Source organism: Gigantopelta aegis, chromosome 10 (assembly GCF_016097555.1).
Source record: "Gigantopelta aegis isolate Gae_Host chromosome 10, Gae_host_genome, whole genome shotgun sequence".
NCBI classification, from domain to species: Eukaryota; Metazoa; Mollusca; class Gastropoda; order Neomphalida; family Peltospiridae; genus Gigantopelta; species Gigantopelta aegis.
In genome coordinates this window covers 7,005,921-7,025,185 of record NC_054708.1, presented here as the reverse complement: position 1 = coordinate 7,025,185, position 19,265 = coordinate 7,005,921, and the positions used below count along the sequence as shown (strand labels likewise).

Below are 19,265 nucleotides of genomic sequence, written 5' to 3'. Positions count from 1 at the left end.
GTAATACTTTGTTATAAGAATAATGTGTCAGCAATATAACTCAAGTTTATTCTGTGTTTTGGACAGGACTACAGTTTCGAAAACTTTCAATTTCAAATGACCAAATGCTCGCAAACTGCAAGTATTTTGTCTAAAATGCATAACATTTCCTGAATCTGATATAACAGAACGTTAAGTGTGATTCAATATAACTCATGTATTCTGTGTTAGAACAGGACTACACAGTTTTGAAAACTTTCAATTTCAAATGACCAAATGCTCGCAAACTGCAAGTATATTGTCTAAAATACAAAACATTTCCTGAATATGATGTAACAGAACTTGTTTGATAATTTCTGAAGTTGTGTATTGTAGACAAATTGTACTTTCACCTTTAAATAAAAGTCATTTCATGTTCCATTTTCAAAAACGGTTTAAACAACTTGATAAGTCATTTACTTAATTTAACACAAAGTGATGGAACTTTATGAATTAAACATACAAAATGATTAATATTGGTTGAACTTAGACCATGACCCATGCTAATAAAACTTTTGGAGGCTAGACTCAATCTGAAATGACATCACACGCATGAAATTTGTATGAGATTGCCATAACAATAACATCTCACTCTTTATTAAGAATCTCAAGTTCAGACTCTAAAAGTTTTATAAGCACCAGGCCTTGTCAAAGTCATGAAAAGTACTGAATTAAACATACAAAATAAATAACATGGCATGAACTTAGACCTTGTCACACTTGGTCCTTGTTCTTTTTCATAAAATGTTGCACAAAAGAAAACAGCACTAACGATGAGACCGATGTACATGACGTGACTTTATTGCAACACAACACAGGCTCCCAGCGGGTTATTCACAAGGTTATACTGTGTAGACCAAGATACAACCTGGTGTGTCTACCCATTTCTAATCTATTATGTACACGCACAGCACGAGATGTTCCCACAGCTGAAATTACGACTAGACTAGATACTAACACAGGATACCATTCTTATTCCAGATGAAGGTGTGTGAATCCCATACTGTATTTCTGTACAAGATGAGTACAAGAGAATTGAGACAGATATATACACACACATATATATATATATATATATATATATATATATATATATATCTCTCAGAAGAAAGTTCTTATGCACCAAACAAAATGGTCTCCAACCAATTGTAAAGTTATAAATGGTTGAAATTTGTGACTTGTGTGGACACAATATAGTTTAACAAATTGTCTCATGCTGTTTATGAATGACCAATAATTTCTTGAAATTTTTTTTCCTTCATTACTGATAAATATATACCTTGTGAAATAAATGTACATGAACTTGTTTCCATGAGTACACATACATACATATACATATATATATAAATATATTATATATTTAAGTCAAATTGATCCCATTTTATTAATTTAGCTGCATAATTAATAGCGCCTAAGTACCTTTCTCCCAACACTTATTAGTTATCTCTAAATCAATTAGACAACCATTTTTTTTCGAGCCATTTCGAAGTTTGCATTTTTACAAATGATTGCTAGAAAAGGCAATAAATTTGTAGTTACATAAAATAGATCAAAATTCATTTTATTTGATCAGCCTTTGTAGTAAAATATTTAAATAATAATAGTTTTAGGAATTCCACTTATTCGTTTGACTGGCAAGAATACACCTCAGCATTGACAGGTGCCATGTTCACAATATTGAATGTTGTGCCTGAATGATAGTCACTAATAGAAGGCTATTTACAGCAATATATACACAGATAAAAAAAACAAATCTATCTCTCTCTCTCTCTCTCTCTCTCTCTCTCTCTCTCTCTCTCTCTCTCTCTCTCTCTCTCACTCACACACACACGAAACCATTTGCCACATTGTATTTCTTGAATAAAAATAACTGACTTTGGTATTCTCAATGTAATCAAATATGGTCTTTGGTGGAATTCCCTCAAGCACAACTTCAAATCTTCTACACTTTGTCACATTATTTCCGTTCTTCCAACTACCGTACTTCAATAGTGTCAAACCAACTCAAGTTATTCTGAATCCACCACATCAGTTTACATCATTTCAACTTACAAACCATCCCAAGTTATTCTGAATCTCTCATGTCTGTTTACATCATTTCAACTTACAAACCATCCCAAGTTATTCTGAATCCCCCACACCAGTTCACATCATTTCAACTTACAAACCAACCCAAGTTATTCTGAATCCCCCACACCAGTTCACATCATTTCAACTTACAAACCATCCTGTGTAATTCTATTTCTCCAAAATCGGTTATGCCATTTCAGTTTACAAACCAACCCACATGACATAATATTCCATATTACAATTAGCTCTCTCCACCCATCACATGACTTGTCTTCACTTCCCCATATTAAATCAGTTATATATGTCGTTGTGCCAAGATTCCCATATCTTATCAGTCCTATTATCCCGTAAATTACGATATATTTCAATAAATCACTTGAAATAAAAACTAAAACCAACACACACATTTCAATTCTTCAATATCATTTAAAGTTGAAAACCATCTACCATTCCAGTGTAACTCGATTCCAATTCTTCCAAACCAAGATATAATTCCACTACTCTGAAACTAATTCTTCCAAACCATACCATACTATCCCATAGTATTGTAAGTTTCACAATCTCATGCTTTTTAAATTCTTCAGTAATACCCCATTTCAAGTCTTGAATATTAACCCAGTATTTAGTCAAATCCTCACACCATCCTTTCTTCCTTATTTCCTAATGGTACTAACATGTTATTCTTGGTTTCCCATTATAATCCAATGTTATTTTAACTCTCCCATATTATACCAATGTTCTTAATTATTTTAGGTAGAAAATTAAACCTACATTACTTTTAATCAGTTTTGGTGTTTTAGTGTGCACCAAAAAGGGCAATAAAATGCATACACAAGTAGACACTATAGATTAATATAGATTCACTGTAAACAATTTGGCTTTTATGTACCCAAACACACACACACACACACACACACACACACACACACACACACACACACACACACCACTCCTCATCCCAAAACAGGAATTCAGTCAACACACAGCATTCTGGTGCCACAATTAAAAAACAAAAACAATTTACAATGACAACACAATACGCATGTACATAAGTATAGTACATGTAATATAATTTAAAAGGCTGCGTGTATATTACAAAGCAAACTAATCTATCATATTTACAGCATGTATTATGTACAGAATGACAAATTCACAAACACTTAATAACAGAGCACAACTTTTCCTGTTTTTCCCCTTTGTACCAAATTGATTCACTGTCATCAATGGTAATTAAAAACATATATACAAACCATTCTGGGGCTCAGTATGCTTTAAACTCTGAATCCAGGATTTAAAGCTAAAACCTAGAAACCTACTGCTCTGCTAAGTCCTAATAAATCTGAATGCAACATACCGGTATTGTATAAAATATCCTTCCTCCCCCGATCCTTCCTTTTTACAATTCCTGATTTTGATATGACTGCTAAAGAAATATATTTTAAAAGCCAGTGAACAATCGCTAATTCCTAATTTCAGTATTATCCCTACACATGCTCATCTGTTTAAAACAATTCTCAGTTACAATGGATTCCAAACTGTTTGACAAATACTTCCACATCTAGCCACAATAAAACTAACCTGTGATAAAATCTGCAAAGACAAATAGTAGGAAACAATATATAGTGAAACCTCTCAAAACTGGACCCTCTGTAAACCGGAATTCCCTCAAAATCTGACGTTTTACCCAGTCCCTTTTTAAAAACTAGGGGCCTAATTCACAAAGGTCTTTTAGGCTCTGCTAGACAACAAAGCATCCTCTTTGCAAGTCTTTTAGCATTGCACTGCGAGATCGCAAAGTTGCGAAAGTTTAGTGAATTAGGCCCAGGGACAGAACTTAACCTCTCTAAACTAGATCCCTTTTAAAACCACACCAAGGGTGTCCGGTTTAGAGGGGTTTCACTGTATATTATATCAGAAAGTCTTAGCAGATGCTGGCAAATGTTTATGAACATACATAGCAATATGAAAAGAAAAGATCAGAAAAACTTAACAACAGGCCATATATAGTATACAAAATTTCTTTTTTGACGCAATGAGTTTTAAAACAAAGGTTTATTGCATAACTCATAAATGAAAGGAGGTTCAATGCATTAGGATGATAATAAAATAATTTCTTCTAAAATTAAGTCATATTAAAATTGAAAGCAATTCTTACTGTTAAATTTGTAGTCCTGTATTCAACTAAATTACATTTCATTGAATTAAAATATATATATATTAACATATAAAAACACACATAGTAATTGCTATACAAAATGATGATTTTTTTAAAACTGTATATTTGGCATACATCACATATTAAAATACACAAATACTTAAAACATTTCTCAAAATGTTATACAATAATGGCAATGACATCCTTGGTACAACAAATGTGTCTGCGATTGGTTTTCTCAAAATTCCAAAGATATTTTGAAAAAACATTTATGTATCGGATATTTCAACATATTTAAAAAAAGTTTATTATTGTGATCTGTGTTTAAACTAAAACAAAAACCAGTATAGCTAACCATAACCTAACTCTTCTGAAAGTTATTTTATTCATTACAAATATCCAATGGATAGAATAAGACTGGATTTCAATTTTTTAATAGCTTTTCAAAGATGTATTCTGCACACAAATGTCAGACCTCAGTTTCAAAAACGAATATAACATCTACCATGTGTTGTTCAAGAATGTACTTGCATTAGCTTGTAACACTAACACCAGTTATTCAACTTGGAGTTAAGTCGTCTTTTTAAACAAACATATCCAAAAATATGTTACAAATTTGACAATTATAATTCCAAGAAATATATTTACAAACCAGAAAATGTTAATAACTAGTAGCAAAAGTAAATCTTATACCAAATACACCTATATGTTCACACTGTTGTATTACAAACTCCATTAAAGTTGTTAAAATAGAGTTTTGCAAAGCACGAGTCAGGTGCAATTTTGGTAAAGCCAATTTTTAAAATAATTTTTAAAAGCTACCAATTATAATTAAATTAATGCACTGTTTGAGAACATGGAACATTTATTCTTTTATTTTGTAAATATTTTTCACTTTATTATCTAGCAAGAGAAAAAATACCGTATTCACTTGTTGCCAGTCATGAAAGGCTACACCAATTAAGAATTACAGATTGTTTTTGATACCAATATATACAATCTAGCAACAACATCTGTTAAGAGTGAAATAAAGATAAACAAAATTACCATGGATGTTGTAAATGTAAAATCTCTGCCTATACAACTTTTTAATTTTTAAATCTTTATTGCCAGTGAATATTATTTATTGATTTTTTTTTTTTTAAAGCTTGAGTTTAATTGTTTCATGACCTTGAAAATTTGTTACCTCAGAAAATCTTGAAATATTTTGAGTGCCTACAACATTTTAAACTAGTAACTTTTGTAACAAATAAACAAAACTGAATGAAAAATTTCTGTATGTAATCTTATTATTTCAATATTTTCACTCTCCCTCAACACATGATTTCGTTTCGTCTCCACGAGTACATGCAGGGTTCTTCAATTATAGATAATATAACGACCAAACCAAACTATTTTGTTTATTGAACAAAAATAGATTTTCTGTGCAAAACAAACTCGGTGATGTAGATTTATTTGGCCAACATTTTTACTAACGAATAATGTATACATATCAAGTGAATGTATTAGAATGTATAAAATTATAGGCCTACTAACTAAAACGGAATGCCTTATTTCTGTCTTTTTCTTTTCTTTTTTACAATGGACAAAAGTTTTATTTGTGAACCAAGAACCATTCTAAAAAGTATATTGTATGCGATGTGTATTATTCAAAACATGTAGTAAATTTGTATGCCGACATTGGCAATTTTATGGTAAATGTTTTAACTTGACAAACCATTTTGACTGGTTGCCCAACAAATGGCTGACTGAACTACAGCTGGTGTCGCATACTATAAAACCTAGAAGATACAGAGCACGTAAATAGGAAAATTACCAGTTAGAAACAGAGTAAAATAATTTCAATTTCAAATAAAAATATAAGCATTAAAATGTATTATTGATTCACAAGAATTACTTCTGGGTCGAGTCCATTTCAATGTTGTTTTTAAAATACTTTATCTGATCACTTGTAACCTGTCCAAACTGCCTTATTCATTTGACAACATACATTAAACTTCAGGCATATTTGTGAATTCATTCCAAAATAATTTTGAAATATTTGTAGTATGATTACAACATGACACTAATGGGTGTCACTAATCATAATTGAAAATGAAATGTGAAACAATTAAAAACCAACAATTATCGGCACAACTGATGGCAATAATTGTAACCCAGTGAAAAACCCTGTCATAATTAAAAGTCCCTGATCTGTGGTAATTGATATTGCAGCTATGGCAATTTACATTGTTAAGTTTGAGCTCTGAAAGCCATAATAACAAATAACCACCGTATGCACTTACGGTGATCTAAATGCCAAGATCGCTTTGTAAAACTGGGCCCTAGAAAGTAAATACTACATAACGAAAAAGCCCCCAAATGCTAGCAGAATGTTTCACAACAAAAACCATGATTTTTAGCTAAATACTGTAAACCCATTCATCCAAGATATCCAGGGGAGATCACTCAGAAGTTAAATACTGGGAAGAGGTGAATACCAAAAGACAACAACTCTAGTAAATTGACACCTGATCTTCATCACAGACCTAAACAGAAGTAAATTTCTACAAGGAATGCTTTTAAATCAGCTGTATAAAACAAATTCACATAGATCACCCCCAGTATCCTCTCATTCTTTCAACATTCACGCTCTCGAAAACACTACTGACTAAAAGTAACTGTGCCGTACATTTCAGACACTACTGATTGGCCGACGACCTCTTTGAATGTGGAGTCCATTTCAAACAATTTGGATCAATGACTTTCTGGTCTGAAGTACGTTTACGTTTTCTTTCAAGAAATTCATCTATCAGATCCTGAAATAAAAAAGAAGCAAGATATATATATTTAAAAAAATATATTTTCAATAAAATAAATATGATAAAGTGAAAATAACAGTTGTAGCTCTAACAAACTTGAAACAGGAATAGTTTCAATGAGCAATTTCAATTCAAAATTTTGTAACATTATTCTGGCAAAAATGTCAAACATTTTACTTATTTTTTGCTAAGTATAGTTTGTGATATTTTCTAGAAGTATCTTGGTTATTATGGCATCAGTATCTTGCTTGTTGTATTATTACCATCAATACTGAGACCTACAACAATACTGAGACCTACAACAACTACAACAATACTGAGACCTACAACAACTACAACAATACTGAGACCTACAACAACTACAACAATACTGAGACCTACAACAATACTGAGACCTACAACTAACCTGCTACAGGACAGTATGGTGATCTAGCAACCAGCAACAACATTTTTAATTGGAAATATCTTAAAAGTTTATTTTGTTTAATGACACCACTAGAGCACATTGATTTGTTACTGGCTATTGGATATAAAATATTGGGTAATCTTGGTCTTAGAGAGGCAACATGCTACATTTCTCCATTAGTAGCAAGGGATCTGTTACATGCACCATAACACAGACAGGATAACACATACCAAAGCTTTTGATACACCAGTCTTGGTACACTGGATGGGACAAGAAATACCGACGGGGATATTATAGATGAACCACTGGGCTACGTCTCTTCTCCTATATTTGATGAAGATAAACAATACTAACATCAGCATACTCTGCTTCTATTTTGAGAAATGCATGACTCACCTACAAGTGAAGACACAGGCAGTTGTCAGGTTTTGTTACATGTTACCAGTTTATATTCTCACCTGTCTCTTTAGAACGAGATGTTTTCCCTTCCAGTATTTCAGCATACCCAGAGTCTGTAGAGTGCTCACAATGTCGTTGGCATTGATTGCCGTCTCCTGACTCACATCTAAAACAAGACAGAGAAAATCATTAGCATATCCATCTATATTGTACAATATATTTAAATGTATGAAACAGTCATACAACATGTATTTCCCAATGAAAGATCAACATTGTACAATATATATAACTGTATGAAACAGTCATTCGGTCAAAAATAACATTTGCAGGATCAAATAGACAATAACACCCGCAAATCTAAAAACTCAATATGGTTATGTCCATTGTAAACTGAATCATTTTTCTACAGAACTGACTATATATTTGGTATTTCTTGAAAAAAATACCTGGCTACAATTTAACTGAAGACTCTTGAATAGTCAACTTCGCCTGTTCCAATTGCTAATGACGTCACCTTTAATGACGTCATTAGCTTTCCGGGTGTTATTGTCTATTTGATCCGGGAAAAATAATGTAATTAACCAATCACAATACAGAACACACTCGCCGTCAGTTTACAATGTACGAAACAGTCATACGACATGTATTTCACAATACAAGATCAACATATCTTACAAGGACGTTTTGGACAAATTTTTAAAAATTATATAACTATATTCAATTCTTAACAAGGTTAGATTCTTTTTACATGTGAGCTAATCATGTGAATTGGAAAATGTCAGTACATATGACCACACATGGTCTGAAAATGCTTTAAGTATGTCGGTGTTAAACTGAAAAATAAGAGACGACCAATATGCTCTGTTAATGCTCGGTGAATGTCGCTGACAGATGAGACAACTCTGACCTTTGATGCAAATCTCGGAACTGCTGTACTTGTGCAGGTAGTTGAGTAAGACTTCTTTCCAGTACGTGCGGTACGTCAGCAGACCCAGGTCCGACAGCGGGCGTTCCGGGGAACCCACTTTCTGTTCTACCTTACTCAACAAATAACCTGAAGAAAATACAACATTAACAACAGTGAAGGCTGGGCTCCATTGCACTCAAGAATAGTTTCATTGTAAATACATTTATTTACAGTGTATAAATATCTGGCTTTGTTTTGTTTTTTAAAGGCAGCATAAATTTGGCCCTTTATTTCTTAACTTTTAATTTTACTGTACTAAATTAATGGTCAATCTAAAATTGCCCAAGTTCTGAGATCACCAATCAGACCTGAGCATGTAGAAATAAAATTTTAAACTAGACTCGCAACTGTAGCCAAATATCCAGAATTTTCCAAAATGCTATGTGTATAAGTGAAGCCTGAAGACTAAAGCCTCCACTTATGTTCTAGCACACAGACAGAAATCTGTTAACCAAGGCTGCAAGATAATGTATTTGGTTAACACTACTGAATAGGGATTTTTAGTTAAACAATTTGTTACAGCACTTACTAAAATCTATCAGCATCTTTCCATAGCCCTGTCGCATGAACTGAGGAAGTGTCATTATGCATGACACATTGTAGTTTAAAAATGAATTCTTTTCCTGTTAAAAAAAAGAAAAAGAAAAAAAAAGATAGAAATGTATTAAGAATCAACAAATCTGGAACAATTATTCATATTCTTGCAAAATGAAACAGCATGCAAAACGCAACACATTATGTTAACATAAGCTTAGTTTTAACTTGTAGTAAAACAAAATGTCTGTGTTCTAGAATATGCTTTTACACAAAACCTAAAAATTTACATATTGTTTCGCTACAATTGAAATTGAATTATTTAACATTCTGACTACTGCAGGCGAGATATGACGTCATGCCAGTTGTCATACAGTGCATTTTCCAATTCATATTTATATTTGCACACAGCACTCACCGGAAATAATAATAGAACACAGGAAATAGCTTAATTGTAAGTACGGCAGCTTTAGTTATTCGTTTCTTAATGGAAAATACCTGGGAATTTTGAGTTCAAAAAGTGGTTTTCAGCAAGTATTTTCGATGGACAACAATACTGGAATGTCTCAGCCATTTTGAGGAATTTACAGCTAATATGATAATAAATTTGATAATTTTACCAACAATGAAAATCACCATATACTGGGATACGAATCGTAATCAGTTTAAAACTCATAAGTTTATTATAAAAACATTGAACATACCTTTGAGAAGTATCCCAGAATGTGGCAGCCACACGAATCGTTCTCCGTCATCACGTAGAAGAGGAACGGCTCAACGTCGAAGTACAACGTCTTGTGATCGAGGAACAGCTTGGCTAGCAGACACAGATTTTGACAGTATACCTGTAAGAAACAGTATCAGTTAACAAGCATCAAGCTGCTACAAAATGAAATAGCAGTGAAATGGGATAGCTGAAGTAAAGCTGAACAGTAAAAGTTAACAGTCTATTGTGCTTAATGACACAACTATTGCACATTGATTTATTAGTCATCAGCTATTGGATGTCAAACATTTCATAATTTTTATATATAGTCTTAGAGAAGAAACTGCTACATTTTCCATTAGTAGCAAGGAGTCTTTTATATACCCCATCCCATAGACAAGATAGCACACATCATGGCTTTTGATATACCAGCCGTGGTGCACTGGCTGGAATGAGAAACAGCCCAATAGGCCCACCGATGGGGATTAATCCTAGATTGACTGCGCATCAAACAAGCAATTTACCCCTAATACAGATGTAAAGATATACATAACACAGAAGGTGATCAATGTTGTCTTAAGAATTGACAGCAATTAATTTTTGGTTCATGAAAGTATAACTGAAAAAACTGATGTGCACACTATATGACTCTGCATACCGGGTCATACAAAAGTGTGCTCATAGTTGTTTTCGGTTCATACTTGCACAAACCAATAAATAATTGCAGTTAATTCTTATAATTAAATTTATATGCATATTTTAATAATACATAACTGAATTTATTTTGTTTAGCTTTAAATACGTCTGTAGTATTGTTTGTGTAAATATCATTGATACTTATGTTGCGTAAGAATGCAAACGTTCATTTACTATTGTTTGAATCAGATGATTTTCAAATGACGTCATTTTGAACAAACTACGCCATTTCCTCTAGTTGCTGTGTGCATTTTTATGGATCATTTAATTATATTGGAAGGAATTGTCTGATTCGTGTTTAGTTTATATTTGTGAATGTGAAAGAAGGGAATGTGTCAAACATTTACACTGTCGAGGGAACCGGTTAATTTTTGTCAACAGCTGTAGAGCAATGCTTACAAGTAAGTTTCAGCTGTGAACGTACCTACACTTCTTTGGCCACTGACCGAGTCTCATTTCATTAGCGAAGAGGAGGGGTTAGTAGACGTGGCTTAAATTTTTTCGGTTTATCAAGATATGAACGAAAAAAAGTAAGCACCTCTGGACCAATCAGATTACTGTAAAGTGTATAGATGCAAAGAAAACTTAATTATAGTTATGCAAAAAGAGTTAGAACTTGATACGCTATGTGTATAACTGCTTTGTGTATATAAAGGTAAACTGAACGCAGACGAACCTTGTTCTTTTTTCCATCTACTTCAAAGACGGAAATGGAGTGCTTTCTATAGATCTCGTCACCAGGAGGATGCCGCCACACACATTTTGCCTGTTAGAACAGACCAAAGTCAGATTGTATTATCACATTACAACCAACAAAAACATATAGCAATCACCAGACCAACACTAATCTATAATTGAAAAAGGGAGCAGTTTTATAGTCAATTTGAACATTTATCGGTACCTTTTGTAATCTTTCACCATTTTCCACATTCATTCAGAAAAGTATTGCGAATTAAGACATTACGTTCAAATCATAATATTTCATTATTAAATACTACTACCTTCATGAAAGCCTGATCAGAAGCAAATGGAATGAGCAGAATTAATATTGAAAGCAAAAACTTTCAACTACTGTTATACTGGATGAAACTAGTGTCTAAACTGGAACTTTTAATTTTAATTTATAAGTGTGGCCGATATAAACACCTTCATTAACTTTATTAATGGAAACATTAAAAGACAAGAATTGTTTTGGTTGTATCTGTCAAAATATTCTATTACAATTAATTTTTGCCAGTCATAACGAAAATGAACCAGTCACCAAAAAGAAGTAAATATTTTGTAATCTTGAAAGATAATATCTGTGTAAATTGACCCATATTAAACATATTCTTGTACAGCCTCATCCATTAGTCCAACCCTGAATGCAAGCTGCCTCATTTGAGAGGGTTTTTTTTTTTTAATTACTGAACATTTACAAAAATTAATAATTTATAAGCAAATAAAATAGTGTTTGACTACCAACCTTGACAAATGACAAATCTATACCAGGCTTGCATTATCAAACACCAAACTATCTTTTCTAAAAAAAGGCTTAACTCACCATATGTCGTCTTAATATTGTTGATGTTTTCATGTACTTGAGACAGAATTCACAGAGGTATATCTTGGGTAGGCGAGCATACTCGTCTGGGTAGGGTGAGGAGTACCACGTGGTGAGCTCCCACCGACCGAACTCCAGAGTCTTGATCCGGTACTCCTGTTGGTCGCTGTGCTGGAAGTGCTGCGTTAGGTTGTGCTCCTGAAATAACATAACAAATACAGTCTCTTTCAACAAACTCAAATAGCCTTCATTCATTCATTCATTGGAGGGCGGGACGTAGCTCAGTGGTAAAGCGTCTGCTTGATGCGTGGTTGGTCTAGGATCGATCCCCGTCGGTCGACCCATTTGGCTATTTCTCGTTCCAGCCAGTGCTCCACAACTTGTGTAACAGAGGCCGTGGTATGTACTATCCTGTCTGTGGGATGGTGCATATAAAAGATCCCTTGCTGCTAATCGAAAAGAGTAGCCCATGAAATGACGACAATATCTGCATGGTGCTTAACCATGTCTCACTCTATAAAACCATAAATAAAATGTGTCGAGTGCGTCGTTAAATAAAACATTTCCTTCCTTATTCATTAATGTCTACTTATTTCTGTGCTTATATCCAATTACGGTTCAAGCATGGTGTCCTCGGTATCTGGGCTGTCTGTTAGTTGTTAGCAGGAGACACGTTGGTGTAGTGGTCTCACACCTACTGATTGAGTTGTTAAAACTCAGTAACTACCAGCATTATGATCGATGTTGTTAGTGAGAGAGACGTCGGTGTAGTGGTCTCACACCTACTGATTGAGTTCTTAAAACTCAGTAACTACCAGCATTATGATCGATGTTGTTAGTGAGAGAGACGTCGGTGTAGTGGTCTCACACCTACTGATTGAGTTCTTAAAACTCAGTAACTACCAGCATTATGATCGATGGCTTAACCATGACACCACTTAGGCCATACAAATAGCCAGTTGCTAAGTTGTATTAATCTTTCTAAAAATTATGACGGTATGGTAAATATCACAACAAATAAAGTAGATCAAACATAAAATAATTAATTAAATGTTTTTAAAGGCCATGTATAACAACTTTTTTTTAATAAGGAACAAGTAATAATTGGTCAATAGTTATTATCCTGAACTTAAAGCTTTTAAACACTAGCAAGTTATTTGTTATTATCTGTGTACGTCATTACCATTCTCTCACTGGAATTGCCAACTAGCAAGATGTTTGTTATTATCTGTGTACGTCATTACCATTCTCTCACTGGAATTGCCAACTAGCAAGATGTTTGTTATTATCTGTGTACGTCATTACCATTCTCTCACTGGAATTGCCAACTAGCAAGATGTTTGTTATTATCTGTGTACGTCATTACCATTCTCTCACTGGAATTGCCAACTAGCAAGATGTTTGTTATTATCTGTGTACGTCATTACCATTCTCTCACTGGAATTACCAACTAGCAAGATGTTTGTTATTATCTGTGTACGTCATTACCATTCTCTCACTGGAATTACCAACTAGCAAGATGTTGTTATTATATGTGTATGTCATTACCATTCTCTCACTGGAATTACCAACTAGCAAGATGTTTGTTATTATCTGTGTATGCCAACTAGTAAGATGTTTGTTATTATCCGTGTACATCATTACCATTCTCTCACTGGCATTGCCAACTAGCAAGATGTTTGTTATCATCTGTGTACGTCATTACCATTCACTCACTGGCATTGCCAACTAGCAAGATATTTGTTTTTATCTGTGTACGTTTTTACCATTCTCTCACTGGCCATTGCCAACTAGCAAGATGTTTGTTACTATCTGTGTACATCATTACCATTCTCTCACTGGCCATTGCCTGTGCCTCCTGGAACAACTTGAGGTCGTATTCCGTGGCCAGACCGTCGAGAAGCGGCTGACGAGTGTTATTGTACTTTTCACGATGTTTCCGGTGTTTGTCTTTCAAGTCATCCGATAGAAACAGGTGCTTTTTCCGCGAGTTCCGGATCTGGGCCAACTTTTCTTTCTGTTCATCACTGAGATTCTGCAAGAGTAAAGAATTATATTGTTTGACTTTTGTTTTCATAGTACATTTTAAAATTTTATATTTTTTTACTTTTGTTTTCGTAATATGCTTTCAGATGTTATTTTGTTTGACTTTTGTTGTCGTAATATGCTTTCAAATGTTATTTTGTTTGACTTTTGTTGTCGTAATATGCTTTCAAATGTTATTTTGATTTTAACTTTTGTTTTCGTAATATGCTTTCAAATGTTATTTTGTTTGACTTTTGTTGTCGTAATATGCTTTCAAATGTTATTTTGTTTCACTTTTGTTTTCGTAATATGCTTTCAAATGGTTTTTTTTTTGACTTTTGTTGTCGTAATACACTTTTAAGTTTTATTTTTTAAACACTAACAGGGCCCGACCTTAGCGGTAGCCCGGGCTGTTTTGGCTACCGATTTCTCACTCGGACTACCAGTTGTCTGAACCTGGTAGTCAGCCGGGCTACCAAATATTTTGGCATGTCCAGTCACTCCACAATCAACAAGATGTTTAATTCATCGGAGTCTGAAATTCCACCTTTTATGCGTGTGCTCTCTGCTACCAGGAGTCACTATAACATTAATTGCTCCCCACGTCTGATCCACAGGTGGCGATTGCGCAGTATGATTTAGTGAAATAAAGGAGTATCAATTCGTAGTCATTTTTGATAATTTACAACACGGCCAGTTGTTTTGACGCCTACTTATAACTCACGCCTGGTATAATCAAGACTATTTGCCACCAGCTGAAGTCTAAACAAAACCATAATGCAATCGCGGTTTATTTCCTTCTAGGCTACCTATGCAAATTGTCAGATTATTGTTTACAAAGTTAATATCTATTATTATGCTAAAGAAACGTATAAATTCACAAATATTTTCAATGTTAAAAATATTAATCTTTTTTACAAATTATTTTTAATTAACATTGCTTACTACAGCTTTGCACGTTTTGGTGTTGGTGGTTAATTATTATTATTATTATTTTAATTTTTAGTTTTCTATACCATATTTATCCCTCCTTTGAGCCCATCCTTAAAAATATTTAGTTTTGACCATTTCCAACCAGTAGTTTCAAATGTCGGTTGGTAGGAAGGGATATAAAAACATTATTATTTTTTGCTCCAAACATATTTTGGCAAGAATAAAATAAATCATTTGCATATAATGCCATAAAAATGTATAAGACACTTAATTCTGTCACATATTAACGTCGTACTTTTTAATATTTCCGGATATCACTTTTTTTTAATCAGGTTTTAAGTTTACCCAAACATATTTCATTGTCCAAGTATATCTAAAAACCTACTTATCCGCTATTTAATAATAAATTGGCATTAGCGCAGATTCTGTTAATGAGTTAAAGAAAACACTTTATTGTTCATTAAGGGGCATAAATTAATGTACTTTTCATAAGTGTATACTTCACAGTATATTGTTCATGATAAAAAAAACCCCACCTAAAACAACATGTTTAAATAAAAATAAATGATTTTGCTTTTTTCTCATTTTTGAATTAAAAAAAAAAGTTATAGGGCTACCAATTTTACCAGTGTAAAATAACTATCTACATAAGCCAATTACTGCACCTGTCTTCGTAAATCTCTTCTGTCACACAACACTTCCATTATCTTCTTCCTCTTCTCCGTATGCTTTTGTCTTTCTTCATAACGAGACTAAGAAAAAGTAAAACAATACAATTATTGTTAACCCAAATTCCCAAGAACCACCTAATTTTAAAACAAATTCTATTTTCAAAGAAGGTCTATTATAAAATGATTTGCTCAGACAAATCTGACAGCCTCATCAATCACCCAATCTGATTAAAATTAGCTCTACTGGGTCTACCAGTAAATCTAACAGCATTGCATGGAACCCTATGTCCAGGTGACATTTCATCTATAAATAACAATTTAAATATCAACTAATTACACTTCGCCTTTTATAGAGTTATTCGGGAGCATACAAATTCTAAAAAATATCGGGCGAGACTATTTATGCAATAGGCGAACTTGTTGGTCTATTTCAACATTTAAAAAACAGGGGGAAAAGTGCAGTAATAAACTCTGGATTGTATACTAGTATAAACAGATTTTATGGCTATACCATCACAGGTTTTTTCCGTCTTGAAACAAATTTTATATAAAATTTTATATTATATACACTAAACACTAAGTTTAAAGTCTAGTATACACTAACACTAAGTTTAAAAACTAGTATACACTAACACTAAGTTTAAAGCCTAGTATACACTAAACACCGTGTTTAAAGTCTAGTATACACTAAACACTAAGCTTAAAGCCTAGTATACACTAAACACTAAGTTTAAAGTCTAGTATACACTAAACACTAAGTTTAAAGTCTAGTATACACTAACACTAAGTTTAAAGCCTAGTATACACTAAACACTAAGTTTAAAGCCTAGTATACACTAACACTAAGTTTAAAGCCTAGTATACACTAAACACTAAGTTTAAAGCCTAGTATACACTAAACACTAAGTTTAAAGTCTAGTATACACTAAACACTAAGTTTAAAGTCTAGTATACACTAACACTAAGTTTAAAGTCTAGTATACACTAACACTAAGTTTAAAGTCTAGTATACACTAAACACTAAGTTTAAAGTCTAGTATACACTAAACACTAAGTTTAAAGCCTAGTATACACTAAACACTAAGTTTAAAGCCTAGTATACACTAAACACTAAGTTTAAAGTCTAGTATACACTAACACTAAGTTTAAAGTCTACACTAAGTTTAAAGTCTAGTATACACTAAACACTAAGTTTAAAGTCTAGTATACACTAAACACTAAGTTTAAAGTCTAGTATACACTAACACTAAGTTTAAAGTCTAGTATACACTAACACTAAGTTTAAAGTCTAGTATACACTAAACACTAAGTTTAAAGTCTAGTATACACTAACACTAAGTTTAAAAACTAGTATACACTAACACTAAGTTTAAAGCCTAATATACACTAAACACCGTGTTTAAAGTCTAGTATACACTAAACACTAAGTTTAAAGTCTAGTATACACTAAACACCGTGTTTAAAGTCTAGTATACACTAACACTAAGTTTAAAGTCTAGTATACACTAAACACTAAGTTTAAAGTCTAGTATACACTAAACACTAAGTTTAAAGCCTAGTATACACTAAACACCGTGTTTAAAATCTAGTATACACTAAACACTAAGTTTAGTCTAGTATACACTAAACACCGTGTTTAAAATCTAGTATACACTAAACACTAAGTTTAAAGTCTAGTATACACTAAACACTAAGTTTAAAGCCTAATATACACTAAACACCGTGTTTAAAATCTAGTATACACTAAACACTAAGTTTAAAGTCTAGTATACACTAAACACTAAGTTTAAAGTCTAGTTTAAACACTAAGTTTAAAGTCTAGTATACACTAAACACTAAGTTTAAAGTCTAGTATACACTAAACACTAAGTTTAAAGTCTAGTATACACTAAACACTAAGTTTAAAGTCTAGTATACACTAACACTAAGTTTAAAGTCTAGTATACACTAACACTAAGTTTAAAGTCTAGTATACACTAACACTAAGTTTAAAGTCTAGTATACACTAAACACCGTGTTTAAAGTCTAGTATACACTAACACTAAGTTTAAAGTCTAGTATACACTAAACACCGTGTTTAAAATCTAGTATACACTAAACACTAAGTTTAAAGTCTAGTATACACTAAACACTAAGTTTAAAGTCTAGTATACACTAAACACTAAGTTTAAAGCCTAGTATACACTAAACACTAAGTTTAAAGCCTAGTATACACTAAACACTAAGTTTAAAGTCTAGTATACACTAAACACTAAGTTTAAAGTCTAGTATACACTAACACTAAGTTTAAAGTCTAGTATACACTAAACACCGTGTTTAAAGTCTAGTATACACTAAACACTAAGTTTAAAGTCTAGTATACACTAACACTAAGTTTAAAGTCTAGTATACACTAACACTAAGTTTAAAGTCTAGTATACACTAAACACTAAGTTTAAAGTCTAGTATACACTAACACTAAGTTTAAAAACTAGTATACACTAACACTAAGTTTAAAGCCTAATATACACTAAACACCTTGTTTAAAGTCTAGTATACACTAAACACTAAGTTTAAAGTCTAGTATACACTAAACACCGTGTTTAAAGTCTAGTATACACTAACACTAAGTTTAAAGTCTAGTATACACTAAACACTAAGTTTAAAGTCTAGTATACACTAAACACTAAGTTTAAAGCCTAGTATACACTAAACACCGTGTTTAAAATCTAGTATACACTAAGTTTAGTCTAGTATACACTAAACACCGTGTTTAAAATCTAGTATACACTAAACACTAAGTTTAAAGTCTAGTATACACTAAACACTAAGTTTAAAGCCTAATATACACTAAACACCGTGTTTAAAATCTAGTATACACTAAACACTAAGTTTAGTCTAGTATACACTAAACACCGTGTTTAAAATCTAGTATACACTAAACACTAAGTTTAAAGTCTAGTATACACTAAACACTAAGTTTAAAGTCTAGTATACACTAAACACTAAGTTTAAAGTCTAGTATACACTAAACACTAAGTTTAAAGTCTAGTATACACTAACACTAAGTTTAAAGTCTAGTATACACTAACACTAAGTTTATACACTAACACCGTCTAGTATACACTAAACACCGTGTTTAAAATCTAGTATACACTAAACACTAAGTTTAAAGTCTAGTATACACTAAACACTAAGTTTAAAGCCTAATATACACTAAACACCGTGTTTAAAATCTAGTATACACTAAACACTAAGTTTAAAGTCTAGTATACACTAAACACTACACTAAACACCGTGTTTAAAATCTAGTATACACTAAACACTAAGTTTAAGTATACACTAAACACCGTGTTTAAAAT

The 19,265-nt window shown here is 32.6% G+C and overlaps 1 protein-coding gene across 3 annotated transcripts in view; it reads right to left on the bottom strand.

Moving 5' to 3' along the window:
* Positions 1-19,265, bottom strand: part of LOC121384045 (histone acetyltransferase KAT7-like) — a 31,342-nt gene that overhangs the window by 2,078 nt on the left and 9,999 nt on the right. For 2 of the 3 annotated variants that reach the window (XM_041514229.1, XM_041514231.1), the window contains exons 5-13: positions 15,919-16,005; positions 14,124-14,330; positions 12,296-12,493; positions 11,429-11,518; positions 10,055-10,195; positions 9,346-9,439; positions 8,757-8,903; positions 7,909-8,015; positions 804-7,041 (exon numbers count right to left, since the gene is read on the bottom strand). In XM_041514229.1, the coding sequence (XP_041370163.1) occupies positions 6,925-7,041; positions 7,909-8,015; positions 8,757-8,903; positions 9,346-9,439; positions 10,055-10,195; positions 11,429-11,518; positions 12,296-12,493; positions 14,124-14,330; positions 15,919-16,005 (1,188 nt within the window). In that variant the 3' untranslated portion in view covers positions 804-6,924. Of the gene's footprint in view, positions 1-803; positions 7,042-7,908; positions 8,016-8,756; positions 8,904-9,345; positions 9,440-10,054; positions 10,196-11,428; positions 11,519-12,295; positions 12,494-14,123; positions 14,331-15,918; positions 16,006-19,265 lie in introns of those variants that run through there. The other variant, XM_041514230.1, reaches the window with a different exon arrangement.